The following is a 21,716-nucleotide window of genomic DNA, read 5'->3' on the forward strand; positions in this document are numbered from 1 at the left end:
GTGTGCATTTCTGAAATGTCGTGCATAATGAGTGCTTGTAAATGAGATCATTTTGGATGCTACAGGAGAGTCCGCATCTCCAAAGGGGCTCCAGGAGAACGCTTGCATGCCTTATAATTGATGTCATTAGCAAACTCGAATTTCTCAAGGTAGAATTTACATTAGAAGAGAAAAATGAGAGAGACAAGGACTTAGACCCTTTACCGTTGCTCTTTCTCTTTCTCTTAGAGTCTTCTGTCTCCCGTGGCTTTTGGATTTGGCTGTGAATACTTTGCCCTTTTTGAGGAACAAGGCATAGGGGTGCAATGGGACAATCTCTTCGAGAGCCCAGTGGAGGAAGACGGCTTTAATCTCACCACCGCAGTGTCCATGATGCTGTTTGACACCTTCCTCTATGGAGTGATGACATGGTACATCGAAGCCGTCTTTCCAGGTACCCCACACTTCCAGACCGCTTTGGCTAACTGACCTTGTCTGCCTATAGATCTGTCCTTTCTTCGTGTTGCAATTGCTGAAGGCTGAGGGGGCTCCCAGGAATTGATTTTAAACCTGTGAAAAGCAAACGGTACAAGGAAAATCACCTGTGCTGAAAGTGCATCTGTTAGTACCACCGGGTCAAGCATGCTTGAGCCCAGTGTACCTGGTACTGTGCAAAGAACTTTACACCCTCTGGTTCTAGAGACTGCTTTGGGCTCTTGCTGTAGGAGAGATCTAGCTGAGAATTTAATGATTTGCCTGAGGTAAGATGGCTGTTAAGTGTTGGTGCTTAGAGATGACCCCAGTTGAACCACACTGGGTCAGAGTCTGGTAGATTCCTCTCGGTGCTGGCTGGGTTCTGGATTCTTTGTCTCCAGTGATATAAGCCTTAGGAGAGCTTCTGATTCTTAGTTATAGGTTATATATATCAATCATTAGGTCTTAGCACTTACACATGGTTTAAGTCAAATTAGTATTCAGTAACACTTTTGATGCTCTCCTTGGGATGCATTTCCGCACAAGATCAGATTTTAGGAGGTGGAGTTAGGCTTTTGTTCACCCTCCGACTCTCTTGCAAGGAAGTCTATGTGTAATTTTTTTGAACCTATCTGCATTTTGACCCTTCCTCCATTGAATATACAAATTGCGTCATATAGATTGAGATTCAAATTCTGAATCCATATTTACTGGGTAAGTGATCTTGGGTAGGCTCCATGGCCTTCCTTTTGCTCGTCTCTAAAGTGAGGATGGTGTTGCCATCTGGGGTTGTTGGGAAGCCATGGGGAGGTGCGGAATATACGATCTACATAGTAAGTCTGAGTAAGCGTTAGTGGTCTGCCTCCACCTCAGTGCCAGTCTCTTGCTTCTCCCAAGACTGTGTCAAGGAGGAAGAGGGTCTGGCTAGAAAACGTCAGAGGTGCTGGGATGACCTCAGCTTGGGTCATGCCTGTGCTTTGCTTTCAGGGCAGTATGGGATTCCCAGGCCCTGGTATTTCCCTTGTACCAAATCCTACTGGTTCGGGGAGGAAAGTGAAGAGAAGAGTCACCTTGGTTCCGGCCAGAAAGGAGCATCAGAAAGTAAGTACCCTGATGTGCCTCCCTACACTTGGTGCTGCTATCCCACTAGGAAAGGCCATCTCTCTTCTGTTTAGAAGCATTCAAAGCCACAGTAGAGGCAGAAAATTCCCATGCAGTGCTCCCTTTCCCAATACACCCATGCCGTTGCTGTCTTCACTGGCTTATTGGGAATCCTGTAGGGCTCCTGAGGAGCCGTACCTTCGTCTCCTGACTTGTGGGACAGAAAGTATAGTGTGGTCAGTATACCCTTATGTCCCCTTCTTGGACAATTGTGCTGGTGTGCGAAAACAGGAGGAATGGGGAGTTAGCCATGATTGTGGACCTAATCTCTCTGCCTGCCTGGCTGTGGTGCTCTATGCCAGCAATGGACTCAGCCTGTGCACCATAGCTTCTTACCCTTCTTTACACAGGACTCTAAACCTCTCCTAGTTCCTGACTACCAGTAGAGATGCCTCAGTTATCCAGGTTTTGTGGTTGTGTCTTTGTGCTCAGTATGGCTTCCTTCTGCATTGAGCATAGTCAGCTTCCTTTCTATATTATCAGCCGATCTGCTTCTCCCCTACACCGTCAATAGATCTGTTTCTCCCCTGCACCATCAGCTGATCTGCTTCTCCTCTGCACCGTCAGTAGATCTGCTTCCCCCCTACACCATCAGTAGATCTGCTTCCCCCCTACACCATCATTAGATCTGCTTCCCCCCTACACCATCAGTAGATCTGCTTCCCCCCTACACCATCAGTAGATCTGCTTCTCCCCTACACCGTCAGTAGATCCACTTCTCCCCTACACCGTCAGCTGATCTGCTTCTCCTCTGCACTGTCAGTAGATGTGCTTCTCCCCTACACTGTCAGTAGATCTGCTTCTCCCCTACACTGTCCGTAGGTCTGGTTCCCCCCATACCATCAGTAGATCTGCTTCTCCCCTACACCATCAGTAGATCTGCTTCTCCCCTACACCGTCAGTAGATCTGCTTCTCCCCTACACCATCAGTAGATCTGCTTCTCCCGTACACCGTCAGTAGATCTGCTTCTCCCCTGCACCGTCAGTAGATCTGCTTCTCCCGTACACCATCAGTAGATCTGCTTCTCCCCTGCACCGTCAGTAGATCTGCTTCTCCCCTACACCGTCAGTAGATCTGCTTCCTTCCTATGCTATCATAGGTTTCTCTTCTGTCCCCTTCTTTGGCTCTCCGGTGGTTAAAGATGATGTCCTTCATGTGGTGCCCCATGCACTGTCCTGCTCCTTTCCCCACTGTTCTCTTCTTTCAGTACCTCTCCCTGTGTGCCTGGACCATGTTGTGTTCTTCCACATCCAGATCTTGTCTACAGGGCTTCCTCCCACAGTGCAGCCTTTTCTTCCACTCTCTTGCCTGACTTTCAAACTCTTGCTTTCCTGCTCTTCAGCCTCCGGCCCAGCATCCCCTTCCCTAGGCTGCCTGTCTGTTCTCAGCCCTCAGTTGCTCCCATTCCTGAACAACCACCCAGCCACACAAAGGACTCTGCTTATTTTACAATAATAGACTCACAAGGCGTTGCCAGACAAGAATGTGAGGGAGTTCCTTTATTCTCTTCATGGGTTCCCCCAAGGTAGTAACACCATGCATAACTCAAGTGTAGTTTCCAAACCTAAAACCGAAGGATAGTTTGAAGCTGGCATTGGTGTAGTTCACAGATCATTCGATTCCTTATCTCACACTCGTTTTTGAGGTCTGAGAAATTTGTTCATGTGTGTAGATTTGTGCTCTGTCTTACCAATCAAGATGCAGAACCGTTTCTTCACTCCAGAGTTCTCTCTTGATACTGCTGAACAGTCCTGGTTAGTTCTCCCTTCCATTTTACTCTCTGATGTCTGTTAGTCGTTCATTTCTTCCTGACCCTTATAGTTTTGTTATTTCCTGGATATTATGGAGATGGAACTAGATAATAGGCAAGTTTTGAGAGTGGATCTTTTCCTCACTCAGTATAATCCTTTTGAGATCCATTATGATGTGTTTTAATAGTTTATTGCCTTTTCTTACTGAGGAGTATTCTATGGTATGAGCATCAATGACACTTTTAGCTATGTTTTTTAAAATGACAGTTGGCATCCTGTATTTTAATCATCTGTGCAGCCCATTTTTATTAACAGACTAGTGTTCATCCCTACCATCAGCACGCATGCCCCTGAAAAGCTTTAATTATTTTATCTTCTGTGTATGTGCAGTGTTAAAGGTTGAGCAGGGAGAAAAGCTTGTCCTGAAGGTCTAAGCACTGACTTTCGTATTTGGTCACACTGCTGGTCAGGTCAGTGAGTCCTGTGGGTTCACCTCTGTCTCTTTTCTCCTGTCACAGTCTGTATGGAAGAGGAACCCACTCACCTGAGGCTGGGTGTGTCCATTCAGAACCTGGTGAAGGTTTACCGAGATGGCATGAAGGTGGCTGTGGATGGCTTGGCGCTTAATTTTTACGAGGGCCAGATCACCTCCTTCCTGGGTCACAATGGAGCGGGGAAGACCACCACCATGTAAGAAAAGGGCGTGGCTCTCACAAGATCTGCTGCGGGAAACCCTGGCTTAGAAATGTAGACCTAAGGCCACTGAGGAGAGGTGAGGCTGGGTCTACCTGGCTCTTGAATTTGTTACTCTTGCCCTCAGGTCAATCCTCACTGGGTTGTTCCCCCCAACTTCTGGCACTGCCTACATCCTGGGAAAGGACATTCGCTCTGAGATGAGCTCCATCCGGCAGAACCTGGGCGTCTGTCCCCAGCATAATGTGTTGTTTGACATGTGAGTAGCAGAAGCATACAGAGCGCCACCCTTTCTGGTGTGTGACCTGGGAGTCCTGGTGTTCTCAGTAGAGTGGTACTCAAGAATTTCCCTTCTTGGGGTGCAAGGTGGAAGGACTTACCTCTCATGGCCCAAGGTGGCCAAGTTGCCTTTTGATTTCAGAGGAAAAAGGAGGTGAAGTTGTCTTAATGTTCTCTTATCTAAATCCAGTTACTTGGGCTTCTGGGCTTCCCAGGGTTCTCCCTTTCCTTAGACTCAGACCTTGAGACCCGTTGAGGGTCATTGACTCCAAGTGAATCCTGAACCAACTTGGTTAACAGAACAGTGAAGTGAGAACCATATGAGAAGCTGGGATTTCAAGTTTTAACTCTAAGAAGTCCTGTGACCAGGCCTGCAAGGAATAGGATTTAAACGATCCATTATCTCCCAAGCAGTTCCTATGATGGCCCATTATCTGTGTACCCTGAGTTCTTCCTTCTGGTTACTGTTTCTAGAAACTGACTATTTTTCAAAGGCAAGGACGAGGTGGAAGAGAAGAAAAATAGGCAGGGGACATACATCCTGCAGAACCCAGGGCTGACCTACGCCTCTGTCCTCCAGGCTGACCGTTGAAGAGCATATCTGGTTCTACGCCCGCCTGAAGGGGCTCTCGGAGAAGCACGTGAAAGCAGAGATGGAGCAGATGGCCCTGGATGTCGGCTTACCCCCCAGCAAGCTGAAGAGCAAAACCAACCAGCTCTCAGGTGAGCTCTGGGACCTTCCTTCTCCGTCTTCCTTTCCTTCCTCCTCCAGAAAAAGACCCCAGGGTCCAAGACTGGGTGGGTGGTCCTAGTCGCCTGTTCCCCCTCCGTGTCTCCAGGTCACGGTAGCCTGTCCTCTCCATGCTCTGTCTTCATCTGGATGCCTGCAGCCATCTCTCACCACCACCCCCACCACCACCTCGCATCCCCGCTCACCATGTGAGGTTGTGCATTGCTCTGTTTTGTAGGCGGGATGCAGAGGAAACTGTCTGTGGCCTTGGCCTTTGTGGGTGGATCCAAGGTTGTCATTCTGGATGAACCCACAGCAGGTGTGGACCCTTACTCTCGCAGGGGAATATGGGAGCTCCTGCTGAAGTATCGACAAGGTACACACTCTTATTCATGAAGCTGGGGTGCAGGGTGGCTCTTGAGTGTTGTGGCTGTTTTTGTTAGGGTAACAGAATTTCTTTTCTGTCCTGGGGGAGGAAGGATGCCTGGTTTGTGTGATACTTAAAGCTTATGTTTTGTTATTTAAGGGCTGACCTGGAGAGCAGAAAGGGCATAGGCACACACGTGTGTGTAGTTACCCTGTGCTGTGGAGCATAGAGTCTGTGTTCTTGTTTGTTTTGCCCTGACTAAGGGGAATGTCTGTAAACCTCTTAGCCCACTCCATAGGACAGGTTCCCAGATAAATACTACCCCCCTTTCTGTAACAATGCAACAGCTGTACCCCAAGCTTTGCCATCCTGGGGTCACGCCTACAGAGGTTAAGGGCCTCCCTGAGATCCTTCTCATATGCGACATCTCTGTTGTCTTTGCCATTATGAGCAACAAGAACGGACAGGCCCCACGGTCACATCTCCTTGTGCTTGTGCCTGGCAGGCCGCACCATTATCTTGTCTACACACCACATGGATGAAGCTGACATCCTGGGGGACAGAATTGCCATCATTTCCCACGGGAAACTGTGCTGTGTGGGCTCTTCCCTCTTTCTGAAGAACCAGCTGGGAACAGGTTACTACCTGACCCTGGTCAAGAAAGACGTGGAATCATCTCTCAGTTCCTGCAGGAACAGTAGCAGCACTGTGTCGTGTCTGAAAAAGGTGAGCGGCAATCTTGAGGCTCGGCTTTGTGTGGGGACTAGGCAGCCAGGGCTTGTTGGCTTAGATGGCTTGTGCATCGTGCGCCATGTGGCCAAGATATGGCAGTGTTCCTCTTGCTTTGTGGGCCTGTTGTAATGCATCACAGCTCCCGCGTGGAAAGCCCGGGAGACCGCTGTTCCAACCGCTAGTTCTGTTGCAGCCCATTCTCGTTTCCCTCTGGTACTAACCCTGGGTGATGGAGAAAGTTCTTTGAGGGCTTTATTCTGTCAAAGGAAAGAGACTTGCCAAGATGTAAGAAGAGCCTTGGCTTCAAAATGCCCTGCCATTACTGCTTATTGCCTTTAAATCTCATTGACCCTAACTTTGAAACTATGGAACATCGAATATCTATTATACACAGCCGTACCCCATGTATAACATGTGGGTTTAAGAGAAAGTAATGGTAACAGTGCATTTTCGTTCTAATATTTTTTCACATCTTCATCTCAACATATAGACTGATGCAGGGAAAACAATATTATGCTCATAGTCTCAGAGGAAGGAGGTGAGCCTTGTAGGAATCTGTAGCATAGTCAGAGTCTCCCAGCAAATGCGTCATGTATAGGACTAGAACCCTGGATCTGGTTTGCTTCTCTTTTGAGATTTCTATGTGTAATCAAACCATACCGTCTACCTGAGCCCCGCACCCAGCTTTGAACTCTTAGCTACTTACTTTCCTTGTAGCTGGAGGCTCCTTATTCACTTACTCAGGTGAGTTCTGAGGACTGGCGACGTCAGGCTCCACTGGGAGTTTGGTAGAAACCTGGTGACCTGAGCCTCGTTGTTCAGACCGCCTGAATCCATATCTTCATGTTAAGAAGGGTGCCTGAGCAACTGAATGCATATTACCATTGGGAAATATTAAACTACATAAGCGATCAGGTAAATCCCTTGCTGGGACCGCAGGCAAATGTCCCATGGCAGCATGGATCTAATGCCACACAGTTCTGTTGACTGTCAGTATGCCGACCTCTCTTACCATATTCAGTCAGGCTAAGAACACACACATAGAACCCACACCCCGTAGCAGGGGCCTCTGAAACATGGCTGCCAGCTGCATACTTCGCAGGGCAAGCTTTCTGCTCTGGCTGTCGACAGTAGAACTGCCTGGATGCTCTCTCACTCAAAGGTGGTGGTGTCTGTACCCGGCTCGCCCCCTGACCCGTTCTCACCTCCTTCTTTGCCATCAGGAGGACAGTGTTTCTCAGAGCAGTTCTGATGCTGGCCTGGGCAGCGACCATGAAAGTGACACGCTGACCATCGGTAAGGACTCTGGGGTTTCTTATTCAGGTGGTGCCTGAGCTCCCCGCAGCTGGGCAGAGTGGAGGCGGAGGAGGAGAGGTGCAGAGGCTGGTGGCGCTGACTCAAGGTTTGCTGCTGGGCTGGGCTGGACGGGGTGGCGGAGGGAGTGAATGCAGCTTGGTGGTGGCTTTGCCTAACGCTTGCTGGGGAGCATGGGGCTTGGTCTCGGGGCTGGAAGGGCAGTATCTCAGAGAACTGAGGTCACTGGGAGTCTGGGGAATGCCTTGGGAGGAGTGGCTCCTAGATGAGGTGTTGGAGGACCAAGCCAGCAGGAAGGGAGTTGAACTCAACACATAAGAAAGGTGAGAGCCTAGGAGATGAAGAATATCGTTTCCATTTCCCTCGAGGAGTGCCTATGAGGGACTAGTATCCCCAGCGGCATATGGAATAAAAATACCGAGCTGGCTGTCTCTACCCGGTCCCAACAGCTGGATTTATGCAGGAAGAGTTCTGCTCTCATAAACTGTTTGATTAGCCATCTTCAGAAGTAAATAAAGAATAGCCTTATCTGAAAGTTTACAGAAGGGCAGAGTCTTTATGATTTACAAATTCCTCTTCCATCGAAGAGTCCTGGTACATACACTGTAGATACAAGGTTTCAATCTCTGGCCCATACCCAGCACCTATAAGTGCACCCAGCTTTGGTGAAATAAAGGTGAATTAGAGACAATCTTTGCTCTCTTGGAGTTTTCAGGCCAGGACGAGCAGGGTGATGGGTTTTGGCATCTTAGGAATATGGTGTCTATGTAGTGCTTCTGAGATGCAGGCAAAGGGTGAAGACAGGGACTGCTGGCTCTTACTGTAGAGCTGAGATGACCAAGTAGCACCATGCTCTTGTCCCCGCAGATGTCTCTGCTATCTCCAACCTCATCAGGAAGCATGTGTCAGAAGCCCGGCTGGTGGAAGACATCGGCCACGAGCTGACTTATGTGCTACCTTACGAAGCTGCTAAGGAAGGAGCTTTTGTGGAGCTCTTCCATGAGATTGACGATCGCCTCTCAGATTTGGGCATCTCCAGTTACGGCATCTCAGAGACCACCCTAGAAGAAGTAAGCCGGCAACAGTCCCAAGGCCAGGGAGGCAGCCCACACTTGGAACATGATTGCTATAGTGTTGGTTACCGAGATTTTAACATATGGGTAATGCTAGCCCCAGTAAGAGTGTAGTGGCAGAGAGCAGTGTATAGAAGTATCAGGACTGCTCCCTGGTGTGAGTAGTGTTGTGACCTGTGGTGAACACTCATATATAGTAAATGGCTAACATTTGTGGGCAGTCCACTGGAGCCAGGTGCTGGTGATTTTTTTTATCTTGTTTATTTAGTTTTGCGATTATAATTTATTTACAACATTTCTCCCTTCCTCTTCCTCCCTCCAAACCTTCCCATATATTTCTCCTGCTCTCCTTCAAATTCATGGCCTCTTTCATTTTATTATTTTTGGTTTTTGTATTTTATATTTTTAAATGATGTTTTTACTTACTCTTGGAGAATTTATTTTGGGCATATTAATTCCCTTCTTCCAATTCCTTCCAGACCTGCTTCCTACCTCTCTACCCATCCAAATTCATATTCTCTCTCTCTCAGAAAAAAAACAAATAAAAAAACATAGACCCCATTTGTGTTGGCAAACTCCCCTGGGTGTGGGCATGCCATGGAGTGTGGTCAGTACACCAGTGTCATTCCACTGGTGGTGTTGAGTTTTAAACATTGAAAGCTCATGTAATGATCATAGAATGAAGATTAATAGTGTAGGAAGTTGATCTGGGATTATGTATTAGCTTTGGGACTTCAAAGCTCGGGTTATCTTTACTATCTAGCGACGCTTCTCTTTAGAGACGTACCATCACAAGCCTTCAAGGCTGGAAGGGGTGTAAACATTTCTGACTTGCCTGGCACCTGGTGTAGATTGTGCAGCAGACTCATCTGTGGCTGACAGTAAAATTTCTAAAGCTCCCCTCTGTGCCTTTGAATCAAAATTTCTGGAGACGTGACTTTGTATGCAACTTCTGTTGCATGCTTCCTGCAGCGTGGTCTGTTGATAGGTTTGGAAATCAGTGACCTTGTATAGATTTCCTCTACTATAGTGTTTATTTCTAGTAAAAAGGAACCTATTCCCCTTTGGCCATTATGTCTTGGATAAATCGTCATAATGTGGTCCTGCTCAGAGGTCTGGGACCACAGATAAAAGCGACTTGCCTCATTCTGGGTCAACATCTCCCTCATAAAGTTTGTTTTATTTTGGAAAGAATCGTCTGCATTGGTAGCTATCACACATGAAGACAGGTTTTCTGTCCAAAACAGCTTCTCCCTCAAGTGGCTCTGATAAAATTGTTGTTGATAAATGTGGCCTCCACCTTCTTGGTCTTAAGGGCTTGATGTGGGATTTCACAACCTGATACGGGGAGTGGTAAGTTCTTTGGTAAAGTAGGTGCTTACATTGCCTCCTGCTATGGTTTTTCAGATATTCCTCAAAGTGGCCGAAGAGAGTGGGGTGGATGCAGAGACCTCAGGTAACCCGGATGTGTGGGCTGTGCACTGTTCGGGTAGGCTTTCTGCAGGCTGTTGAAGCTAGCCCCTGTTGTAGCCTTCCCTTTGCATCAGTCTGGTGCAGTCTCATTCTTAGCTTATGGGTTTGCTGTGGGAAGGTTTGATGTGTTTGATAAGCTGTGGGACTCCTTCCTTTTCCCATTTAGATGGTACTTTGCCAGCAAGACGAAACAGGAGGGCCTTCGGGGACAAGCAGAGCTGTCTGCGCCCATTCACTGAAGATGATGCTATAGACCCAAATGACTCTGACATAGACCCAGGTATGAACGGATAGGATCTTTGTTCTGTTGTTTGAACTTGAATTTGTCTTTTATGTGTGTCTCGGCTATTTCTTTGATGGTCTTTGGCTAGGATCACAGATCCTAAAAGGGTCCAAAGAAAAGTGGAAAGAGAGAGAGAGAGAGAGAGAGAGAGAGAGAGAGAGAGAGAGAAAGCCCCTTTCCCAATGTGGCATGTCTGGTCAAACCTGAAGAAGCCCACCATTATCACTCCATTAAATAGGAAAATTTCATAGGTGGGTATGAGAAGATGACCCCCCGCCACGCTCTGAGCCCATTTATCTGTTGCCATTTCTGTAGGGTCCCACTTTCTTGCACACCTTTTGTGTTTTAGGCATTGAATGAGAATTATTAAATGGACGGTTGATTTTGAAGGAATCAAAGGGGAGGTTGTGTTCGTAAACATACATATTGTGGATGACTGTGTCCATGTATGTTTGAGATGGAGAGGGAGTTACAAAATGAAACAAATTTGTAGACTGAGTACCCCATTTAGGAGTCATTTGTCTCAGACAAGGATGCATGGTTCTTAGGTACAGAAAATTATTTGGTCCTGTAGTCTCACTAAATAGGTCTGGCTTTTTGTTCGGCATTCATATTTCATTGTCAGGACTTAGAAGTTTTCAATTTGTCCACTTTTTATCAAGCATATAAAAAGGAAGGAGACTAATTACCCGTGCGTGTCAGCCTACCTGACCCGCTCCATAGGATGTAAGAACTGAAGAATGGTTTATTCCATCGGAACAGCTTGCTTCTGTTATTTGTGAGCACATTGTTGCTTGTCTTGAGGTCTTTCATGTGTCTGTGCTCGTCAGATGAGGACTAAAAGTGTGCATGCTGAGGAATAGAACTTTGAGCTAGAACCCTTTCCTCAAAAACATGGCTTTTTCATGAAAACCTTTAACTTTTGTAGTACCCTGAAGGCTGCAATCTGCAGTCTCCGAGACGACTCAATCAAGTTTCCAGAGGAAAGAGTGAGGTCAGTCAGATACAGGTGAGACTGGAGGTGACCCGCCATATTTTTTTCTCAACAGAATCCAGGGAGACGGATCTGCTCAGTGGCATGGACGGCAAAGGCTCCTACCAACTGAAGGGCTGGAAACTCACCCAACAGCAGTTCGTGGCCCTTCTGTGGAAGAGGTTGCTGATAGCCAGAAGGAGCCGGAAAGGGTTCTTTGCTCAGGTGAGATGTGCTGGTGTCCGCCTTCATGCGCTGCAGACTCTTGAGCCAGAGAAGGTGGGGTGCGACCGTGGTCAGGATACAGACACTGGGACCAGATTAACCTATGTCTGTACTAATTCTGTTTCTTGCCATTTGGTCATCTGCTGGCCAGCGATTTCCTTGCGGTTCAATTTCTTCATCTGGACATGAGGCCCGATATGTGGTTGTTAGCAGGATAAAATGAAGTTTTTTATAATTGAGTCTGACATTAGTATGTGTGTATGGGGGAAATTCAAAGGATACCATCAAAGCGGATACAGTTTAGAAAAACTGGTTGGGCAAATTTAATTCTCATAACACAGGAGCTGCCCTGCTGAGATGTGCTTGAAAGTGCACTTATTATTAGAAATATGGTATTTTTCTCTGATTATGTTTAACTGCTGGGCAATGTGCGTGAGGCTAAGGATGTAACTGCACACAGCTCCCGTATGTCGTTTGCATGCCGGCTTATTCAGTTAGAATGGAATACATTTATTTCACAATATAAAACAAAGAACCGTAGAGAACACGTCTGCCCTGCAGACCACCTGGGCAGCTCTCCTTTAATGCATGAGCTTGAAGCCGGCAAACCTGGATTTTGATTGACCACTGGCTGACTTTTCTCCGCTCCATAGGGCTCTAGTTTGTGGATAGGGATAATGAAAATGGCACCACAAATAACCACGAGATGGGATATTAAATAAGCTGATTCTTACTACAGCACTTCCAGTGGAATTATTCATCCAGTGATAATTTTCTATATTGGAACTCAGGAATGCTAAAACCAGAGTTCCTGTTTGAGTTCTTTTGGCCCTGGAGACGGAGGCCAGGAATGTGCATGTTCTAGGAAAACTGCCACCGAGCCACACTCACGGTCAGGGTGATCATTGAAGCATTGAAGTTGTAAAGGGTCAGTTTCTCAGAAATGAATGAAAAGATCTTTTGCTTGGATCTGAAGAAGGGCTATAGAAAGTTTGGGGAATGTCAAGGAAGGATTTAGATAAGAATGCTTTTTCCTGGCGCTCATAGGGGAGACAGTGGCTGCCACTCCTTCCGGGGGAGGACATGGCTATAAAGTTGGTTCCGTGTTCTCAGCCCTCAGAGATTCAGATGTCATATAGGACCCCCTGCAGTACAGTGCAGGATCAGGATTAGGGTCTTCTGTTTCCTGGTCTAGGGCTGTTTCTCTCAGCCTTAGGCCCGAGTCTATGACCCAGCCTGTTTTTTCTCAGTCTTTAGAGGGAAAAAAAGAGCAGTGCTTAGTGTTTAGTCACTGTGGCTTTTTACTCTGTGACAGTCCCAGCTTATGCCTCTGCCAGGTGACCATTACCTCCGATTTTTTGCTGTCCGCTTTAGGAAATGCTAAGGAGGAAAAGGGCTAATTTCCAGGCTCCTTTGCCTCCCAGCTGCCAAAAATATATTGGTGGAATTCAGCCGTGGGCCTTGCCTGTGCCCCTCATCACGGTGTAGATTTCTAATTGTTATTTCCCCCTCTGTGGTTCCTTCTCCTCCCAATGCCTGTCTATAGATTGTCCTGCCGGCTGTCTTCGTTTGCATTGCCCTGGTCTTCAGCCTGATCGTGCCACCCTTTGGCAAGTACCCCAGCCTGGAACTTCAGCCCTGGATGTATAATGAACAGTACACGTTTGTCAGGTATGTGTTTGATTTCTTTAGTTCTCCTACACTGGAGGTCTGTAGATGAAAGTGTTCATGATATAGAGGGAAGTTTGAAAAGGGTTGAGTAAGGGACTTGCTCTCTTCCTGGTGTGTGTGTGTGTGTGTGTGTGTGTGTGTGTGTGTGTGTGATATGTATGCAATCATATATAGATAGTGAATTAGTCATTTTTTTCTCTGCCTCACTTTCATTTTCTATACTTAAAGGTTTGTCTGACCCCTTTCTAGCTGATTACCTAGTATGGCCCATAGCTATAGATCATGGCCTGTGTTTGTGACCTGGACCCATTGTTTTCTTGGTCTTTTTAATTGCTCATACAAATAGTCAATAAAATCTGCCTCTCTGCTCTTGGAATGTCTTAGCTGTCTGTGACAATTAGATAATTTTAAAGTAGCTTTGAAATGCTGATCCTTAATCATTTTCTTATTTCACACGAAGTGCCTATGTCTTTGTGTGTATGTATATGCACATCTACACATGTAACCTCTTTGTACATGTTCCACTGGGGGCACCGTATGTTACGGTGATGCCAGGTGTATGACACTCCTCACAGGTGGTGTCTGTGTTTTACTTGTTTTGGTTTAAAAGCCTGTTTTCTGGGAAGTGCTTAGCTGAGGTCACTCTGTAGGAAACCTTTCCTACCCCCGAATCCTTGTTCGGGTGAACTTCCTGATCGGGATCTCTCTCGTGTACCTGCAGTAATGATGCTCCAGGGGACTCGGGCACCCAGAAGCTCCTGAATGCTCTGACCAGAGACCCAGGCTTCGGGACCCGTTGCATGGAAGGAGACCCGATTCCGTGAGTAACACTTCAGCCACCTCGTTTTCTTTCTGGTGCTAATGCCTCTTACATTGTGACCACCATTGTTTAGCCTTTTAGTCAGATTTTATCTTAAAAGGCCAGGCAGTAATCAAAGAATTTAGGAGCAAATAGAATCTTCTAACATCCTTCATAACAAATCATCACCAACATTTGTTAACTCTTCATGCCAGTAAAGTTGAATATCAGAGTAGACAGGTCGAGTGTGCAGTTTATAGATTTGCTCATCTCCACTTTAAACTGAAAAGATGACAGACTGATTTCTTTTATAACAGCCCACACTTTTCTTTTTGTTCAGTTGCATGTTATGATCAGACATTCAGGACAAGTTTTAAATAGTAAGAAAGTAAACTCGGTGATACACGCAGTGGACTGTGTATGACTGTAAGGAGCAAGGCGTGAGGAAGCTGTGCTGAATGAAGCCAGTGCAAAGGTGATGGGGAGAGAATGGGGATGGTGGAGGTAACTTCAAGTTTGCAGGTCCAAACAGAATTTCTGCCTGGGGTCATAAAGCTCAGAGTGATAGCTAAGAAACTGGGAGAGAAGGTGATAGAGACCTAGAGAAAGCAGATTGAGAATCCCAAGCCGCAAAGGGGAGGATGGCAATCTTGTGTCAGAGCACTGAACATGGTGGCTATGTATACAAGACCCAGCAGATTCCTAGACAAATGGGTTCTGTGTATTTATCAGCTCTTAATTAGTGTTTGTTTTAGCTCCATTTTTGTTGCTGTCATAAAACACCACGACCAAAGCAACTTATAGAAGGAAGGGTTTTGGGTGGATAGAGGGATAGAGGAATCTGTGACCATCATAGTGAAGAACATGGCAGCAGACAGGCAGAGACATGCTGGAGCAACAGCTAACAGCTTGCATCCTCATCCACAAACAGGGAGCAGAGTTTTTTGAATGTTACGAATCTTTTGAAATCTCCAGACCCTCTCCCAATGACATAACTTCTCCAATAAGGCCACACCTCCTAATCCTTCCCAAATAGTTTTACCAGCTGGGGAATCAAGTATTCAAACATAAGAGCCCACAGGGCTGTTCTCATTTAAACCATCACATGTTAGATGATGTGTTAGCCAGTGTTTTGCCAGGAGAAAAATAACTTGCATGGAGCAAAAATTTATTGGTGATTTTTAGAGGTTTTAGTCTATGGTTGATTGCCTACAGTGTTTGGGGTTTTGGGGTTTCTAGTGGGGTCGAACATGGTGGGAAATATGTGTGGCACACAGTGGCTCACATCATTAAAACCCAATCTACGAAGCAAAAGGAGACAAGGAAGGGTTGGGGGGTCTGAATATTTCCTTTTAACATGTATAGGAGGTAGCCGCTTGTTTGCTTGTTCATCCCTGCCACCTGGCCAGCTTAGCCCCAAAATAATCACACAGAAACTGTATTAATTAACTCACTGCTTGGCCTTTTAGCTCTAGCTTCTTACTGGCTAACTCTCATATTAATTTAACCCATTTCTATTAATCTGTATATCGCTATGTGGCAGTGGCTTACTGGCAAAGATTCGTCATGTCTGATTTTGGTGGCTCCATGGCATCTCTCTGACTCTGCTTTCTTCCTCCCAGCATTCAGTTCAGTTTTCCATGCCTACATAAGTTCTGCCTATCAGCAGGCTGAGGCAGTTCTTTATTCATTAATGGTAGTCACAGCACACATAGGGGACCCCTACATCTAACAAGTGTACTCAATGACATAACTTCCTTCTCTTAGGTTCTATGGCTTAAGGACTCTGCCAACTCCCAATAGCACCACAATCTGGGGGCCAAGCCTTTAGCCTATGAGCATTTGTAAGACATAGAAGACTCAAACCATAGTCAATAGTTACTAAGTATTCTTTGCACTTCAGTTAGTTCTTACTGGGTGGTAAATCCAGCAGCTAATATTGGGAACAGCTAAAAAGATGCTGAGGGTAGAGAAGGACACAGATTCTTCTTGACTTCACTTTACCTGTGGGATTCTGTGTGCAGACTTTGAGGAAGGAAGGATGAGGTAAGGTGATTATAACTGAGCCACATGGATTCATGAATTGGTTCCAGCAAAGGCTGTATCTACAGGAGAGAGAATTTATGAGACAGACAGCTGACCTACAGAGATAAAAGAAATATCTCTCCATGGCATAAGAGGGTATGTGTGTGCTGTCTGAGCACCATGTACTCTCTGAAGCAGTCTGAAAGAAAAGGCTTCACCCTGCCAGCTCATACTGAAATTCAAATTTTAGGTTTTTGGAAAGTGTTAAGACTGTAGAAAATCTGAGTAAAATGCTTTTTCTGTGGACTTTAGTTTGTCCCAGACTTTTGAAGGTTTTATGTGTGGGTTTCAAAAGGACGTGTCTTAGCTAAGAGGCCTCAGAGAGGAAATGATAAATCATTTGGAGATTACAAATACTCAAGATAAAGATTGCAACTATTTTAAATCGTGGAATCTTGAAAATTGGAAATCTAGAAGAAAAATTAGAAACGACAAGACATTTTATACTCTTACTTTACTAGTAGGGAAAAAAGTGAACCCTGAGACGCAAGGGCCTTGTGACCCGCTCCAAACAGTCTAGTGCTCTAGGCAGAGATGCGGGCCTCGCGCTCTCTCTGAGGGTGCTTGTGGCCTCACTTTCCACACAGCGAGCGTTCCTGCTCCTCTTGGCTAAATTCTCTACTTGTTGGAGAACATAAATGGGGTTTTGCCATTCTCAACAAGATGTCTAGCAACCTGAACATAAAATACAAACTCCTACCCATGCCTGTGCCATGTGGCTCCTCCCTCCTCTCCTCCCTCCTTCTCACTCATCAGTCCATCTTAAAGCCCACCACACTATTTTCCTGTTGTTCATCAACTCTCTAAGCTCATTTCTTCACAGGGCCATTGTACCTGACTTCCCATGACTTCTGCTTGGAGTGTTCATTTTCATCAATTCTTTTAAAATTATGTTTATATATTTTAGTGTGGGTGTGCTTTTGCGTTTCATGGCACATGTGTAGAAGGCAGAGTAAAACTTCTACCACATGGCACCTAGGGACTGAACTCAGGTTTGGCTGTAGGCACCTTTACCCACCGAGCCATCTTAACCAGCTCATCATCTCAATTCTTCTACCAGCTTATTGTTTGTGTTTTGGCTGGCATTTTTTCCTTTTTTTTTTTTTTTTTTCGGTCTTTAGCTTCAATGATCTGTTCTCTTCAAATACTCTCTTGCTGTTTCTGCTTTATTTGGGGCTGTGTTATATTGGACTTGTTGTCCAGGCATGCAGAATCCATGAAAGCAGAGGGTTTGGATTGCTTACACCAGGCTATCAGAGATGCAGAACACTGTGTAGCACATAGTGGACCCTTCATGTGTGCTGTGTCAACAGATGTTGGACAGTTGAATTGAACAGCGTTCACTCTATGAGTGTCTGGAGCCTGTTTATGTTGTATTTCCCCTTGCCTTTTGTGATGATGCCCAGCTTCCCAGGCTGCCCTCAGAGCAAATAGAATGAAGTCCTAGTCTCTTTCAGAGGGTAGGGGCTGGGCACATGGGCCCTTACTAAAGAGCAAACTGTGCTCTAAAGGCATCTGGGGAAGTCAGGCCCCTTTCAGGGGAGCCTACAACTCTTGGTGTCCCCTTTTACAGAGATACCCCTTGCTTGGTGGGGGAGGAAGATTGGACCACTGCCCCAGTTCCCCAGACCATCATGGACCTCTTCCAGAATGGCAACTGGACGATGAAGAACCCCTCACCCACTTGCCAGTGTAGCAGTGATAAAATCAAGAAGATGCTGCCTGTGTGTCCCCCAGGGGCAGGGGGGCTGCCACCTCCTCAGGTGAGTCCCTGTCAGTATGACTGAGAAGTGGCTCAGGGTCGGGCTGGTAGCATTTATGAGGTATTAGGAATGGGTGATGTGATGCTAGGGTGGTTGCAGCCTTGATCTTACCTGAGACAGATGAGTGGGATTTGGAAGAGGGGTTTGAACTACACCATGCCAGTGCCTGTCATACTGCTCTCACAGACCCAGCTTCCTACCCTGGTTCTGTCACAGCGGAACTGGTGGCTGGTGGCTGTGTTTCCTCCTTGGGACAGGTTTTTTTTTTTTTTTCTTCAGAATAAGGAAGTGGACCACAAAACTTAGGTGTATCTTATCAACTCTTACCTTCTTTGGGACTCTGAATTTTGAAAGGAGATCTGATTTCTTTGTTTTTGGTTGCTATTTTTTTTTCTGAAAATTTCAGGATAGTCTATCTCTCTGCTATTTCATCAGAATCCAAAATCTAGGCTGGAGGGTGGGGATAGGTGATTTTTAGTGGGTGTACAAACTTAAACCTCACTTGCCACCCTAAAATCACCTGATACAGTCACCAATGTAATGCCCACATACAAAAGAATTCACTGGGCAGTTTATAATGCTGATGCCTAAATATTCTGGTGGTATGGAGAATCCCATCTAGCTATCCAGAATACTTTTCTGGGGATAATTTTGGCTTGGCATAAGTGAGGGACAAGTGCTGATGACAGAATGGGCCATGTCTTGGTGGTGGGTGGCTGAGGGTCTAGCCTGGGTCCTGGGATCCCTTTGGCTGTAGTCTGTTTTCTGAGCTCGGTTTTCATGTAATAACAGAGAAAGCAAAACACTGCCGACATCCTTCAGAATCTGACGGGAAGGAACATTTCCGACTACCTGGTGAAGACGTACGTGCAGATCATAGCCAAAAGGTATCTCCTTTTGAGACCTGGCTCACTCTCTACTTTCACTGAGGGGAGACATTAAAGCCCACAGATGTAGACCTGACCGATAGGGAAATGGAAGATTCTAGCTTTGTGGGAAATTTAGCACATTGCATCGAGACAAGACGGTGCATGGGGTATTGTGAATCTTAAACATTCAACTGAGAGGACGAGGCTGCCTGCTCTAGAATAAAAATAAATGATAAATGTGGACTCAAATTTGAATTCTGACCAGGGTCAGCCCATTATTCTTGTAAAATGTGACGTTAGTATTGCATTAAGTTTGTTGTGGAGGCTCAATGAAGTGACATAAGCAAAGAGCTTTAGGCCTTCTCTCGTGGGTGGATCTATAAGCACAAGGTGTTCCGAAGCAAGGTCAGGGTAGATGCAGTCGCTTTTTGTGCTGATGGAGCCTTTCAAGAGACTTGTAGATTCCTGGAACATGACCGCATAGGGCCCAGTGTTTGGTTAGTGCTCAGAAAATATGTTCCCTTCCCATCAGTGTGGTCAGGTGGCATGTCCCTGTTTGAAGTGACTGTAAATGACAAGGGTGTGCTAGAATGAGAGTAGATTTCCCAGAGCTGGAGCCTCTCTACAGGGGATCTACAATTGAAATTAATTAATTAATTTTAGACAAGGTTTCATTATGTAGTCCTGACTGGCCTGGAACTCTCTCTATTTTAGACAGTTGTTTCATTGTGTAGTCTTAGATGGCCTAGAACTCTCTGTATAGACCAGGCTGTATAGATCCACCTGCCTCTGCCTCCTGAGTACTGGGATTAAAAGCCTGTGTCACAATGTCTGCCTGTATGGTGGATTTTAAATTTGTTGAATTTGCTGTATGATTACCATATGGGTAAGGTTTCTGAGACGGCCGGAAGGACATGCTGAGAGTGACCGTCCCGACATGAGTGCAGTACCTCAACCTGGGCATAGATCGTTCCTGTCTTTGTACTTGTCCTCAGGTAGATGATTGCCTCAGCATCATCAGTATGATCTGCTCTTTCTGGACCTGATTTTTGGTCTGTCTTTTCTTTCTGCAGCTTAAAGAATAAGATCTGGGTGAATGAGTTTAGGTAAGTCGATCCTGTTTTTCCATTTTCCCTGTCACTGTGAGTCTCAGGAGAGTAATTTTGATGTAGACAAGGCTGTAGTTTGGGGGATTGTTTGCCATGTGCACACGCTTGGGTGTTACCTCATCACGGGGGAGGCACTAAGGTGCTGCACACATATGGTTGTGACCTCACCACGGGGGAGGCACTAAGGTGCTGCGCACACACTTGGGTGTTGGGGGAGGTACTAAGGTGCTGCACACACACATATGTGTGTTGCTCACCACGGGGCAGGCACTAAGGTGCAGCCGGCTGTGGAACACACGAGGCTACAGGCTGCATTGTAGTACACTGAGAATTGCACAGCACAGTATTCATGGTACATCACTGCAGACGCCTCGGAAATATTTGACATGGTACTTTCCTTGAGGAGATTAAGAAATCTCTCACAGGCCTCTGGAGACTTAAGAAAGTACAATGTCATAGGGGAAAACCAAGCAAATTCCCAACAGTGCCTAGGAACTCAAGGAAAAACCTTCAGGCCTTTCATATGACACAAGGTCTTGGCAGGAATGAAAGGCACACAAGTCATGATTTCCACCTGTTTCTCTCTCTGGGTTTTGAAGGAGCGTGTGAGAGGGGAATGAAGCATTCTTGACGTCAGCTTGTGCAGTGTGGGGAAATGAGTAGCCTGTGCTGCTGCTCCAGAAACCTCAAAGGCTCTGTTCTCAAGTTCCAGTTTTTCTCTCTGCCCTTTCTCCAGGGTTCAGGGCCTCTGGAACTCTGGGCAGAGCAGTCCCACGCCCACATAGTGGTTCCCATGCTGGGGAAGTCAAGGCCTGTCTGTAGTCCCTACCTGACCTTCAGGGCTGTGCCCATCACCACTAGCCCTGACTTCCTGTCTCTGACGTGGATGCCTTACTCCATGCCATTAGCTCCCAGCACTCCCTTCTGGGCAGTAATCTTGAGAATTAAGACGGCTCCATTTGACAAGAGGAGGCAGCATGAACTGTCCTTAGCCAAGTTTTCATCTTAGTTTGAATAAGATAGGGCTCTCACAGAACCTTGTCTGCTGTAGTATTTGCTATTGAGTAATGGCTTGGGCTCACTGCCTGGGTTTTAATGGCAAGCCTTTCTTTTAGGTATGGTGGGTTTTCCCTGGGTGCCAGTAATTCTCAAGCCCTTCCTCCGAGTCGAGAAGTTAATGATGCTATCAAGCAAGTGAAGAAACTCTTGAAGCTGACCAAGGTACAGAATCCATCCTGAAACATGTCAGAAAAATAGGCCTGGAAGTGCTGGGATGAGGGAGGAGTACCAGGGACTCAGTGTTCTGAACATGCTGTATACAAAGCAATTTCAGACAGACCAGACACACACACACACACACACACACACACACACACACACACACACTTCTGAAAGTGTAGGTTAAATATGAACTGAGAGATTAAAACCTCTTACAACAGCCAAGTTGATGGAGTTAGCCAGTTGGTAAATTAATTGGGTTTCAAACATTTTCCTAAAACAGGAAATAGGAAAAAAAAATGAATGAATGAATTTTTTTTTAGGCTGGCCTTTAAGATCTGTTAAGCCCACATTCATTTTTCTCTATCTCAGGTTTCCCAAGTTGAAGTGAGAGTTGAAATGGTCAAGTGAGGTGGATTCTGGGGTCTTGGACAACAGTGCTGGGTCTAGAACACTGTCTCATTTAGGGTTTCTGTTGCTGTGAAGATACACCATGACCACAGCAACAATTATAAAGGAAAAGCATTTAATTGCGGTGGCTTACATTTTCAGAGATTTAGTCCACTATCATCATGGTACAACATGGTGGCATGCAGGCAGACATGGTACTGGAGAAGCAGCTGAGAGTCCTACATTTTGGTCTGCAGGCAACAGGAAGCAAACTGTGACACTGGGCATAGCTTGAGCATAGAAG

The 21,716-nt window shown here is 46.1% G+C and overlaps 1 protein-coding gene across 2 annotated transcripts in view; it reads left to right on the forward strand.

The window, feature by feature from the left end:
• Abca1 (ATP binding cassette subfamily A member 1) overlaps positions 1 to 21,716 on the forward strand; it is a 116,596-nt gene that overhangs the window by 75,204 nt on the left and 19,676 nt on the right. The window contains exons 17-34 of one of the 2 annotated variants that reach the window (XM_057790238.1): positions 229 to 433; positions 1,441 to 1,554; positions 3,885 to 4,056; positions 4,187 to 4,318; positions 4,919 to 5,061; positions 5,307 to 5,444; positions 5,941 to 6,161; positions 7,391 to 7,463; positions 8,349 to 8,551; positions 9,962 to 10,010; positions 10,194 to 10,307; positions 11,360 to 11,508; positions 13,055 to 13,179; positions 13,901 to 13,999; positions 17,637 to 17,826; positions 18,619 to 18,713; positions 19,769 to 19,801; positions 20,920 to 21,025. In XM_057790238.1, coding sequence (XP_057646221.1) covers positions 229 to 433; positions 1,441 to 1,554; positions 3,885 to 4,056; positions 4,187 to 4,318; positions 4,919 to 5,061; positions 5,307 to 5,444; positions 5,941 to 6,161; positions 7,391 to 7,463; positions 8,349 to 8,551; positions 9,962 to 10,010; positions 10,194 to 10,307; positions 11,360 to 11,508; positions 13,055 to 13,179; positions 13,901 to 13,999; positions 17,637 to 17,826; positions 18,619 to 18,713; positions 19,769 to 19,801; positions 20,920 to 21,025 — 2,361 coding nt within the window. Of the gene's footprint in view, positions 1 to 228; positions 434 to 1,440; positions 1,555 to 3,884; positions 4,057 to 4,186; positions 4,319 to 4,918; positions 5,062 to 5,306; positions 5,445 to 5,940; positions 6,162 to 7,390; positions 7,464 to 7,490; positions 7,570 to 8,348; positions 8,552 to 9,961; positions 10,011 to 10,193; positions 10,308 to 11,359; positions 11,509 to 13,054; positions 13,180 to 13,900; positions 14,000 to 17,636; positions 17,827 to 18,618; positions 18,714 to 19,768; positions 19,802 to 20,919; positions 21,026 to 21,716 lie in introns of both variants that reach the window. The other variant, XM_057790237.1, reaches the window with a different exon arrangement.

Source organism: Chionomys nivalis, chromosome 16, assembly GCF_950005125.1.
Source record: "Chionomys nivalis chromosome 16, mChiNiv1.1, whole genome shotgun sequence".
NCBI lineage: Eukaryota > Metazoa > Chordata > Mammalia > Rodentia > Cricetidae > Chionomys > Chionomys nivalis.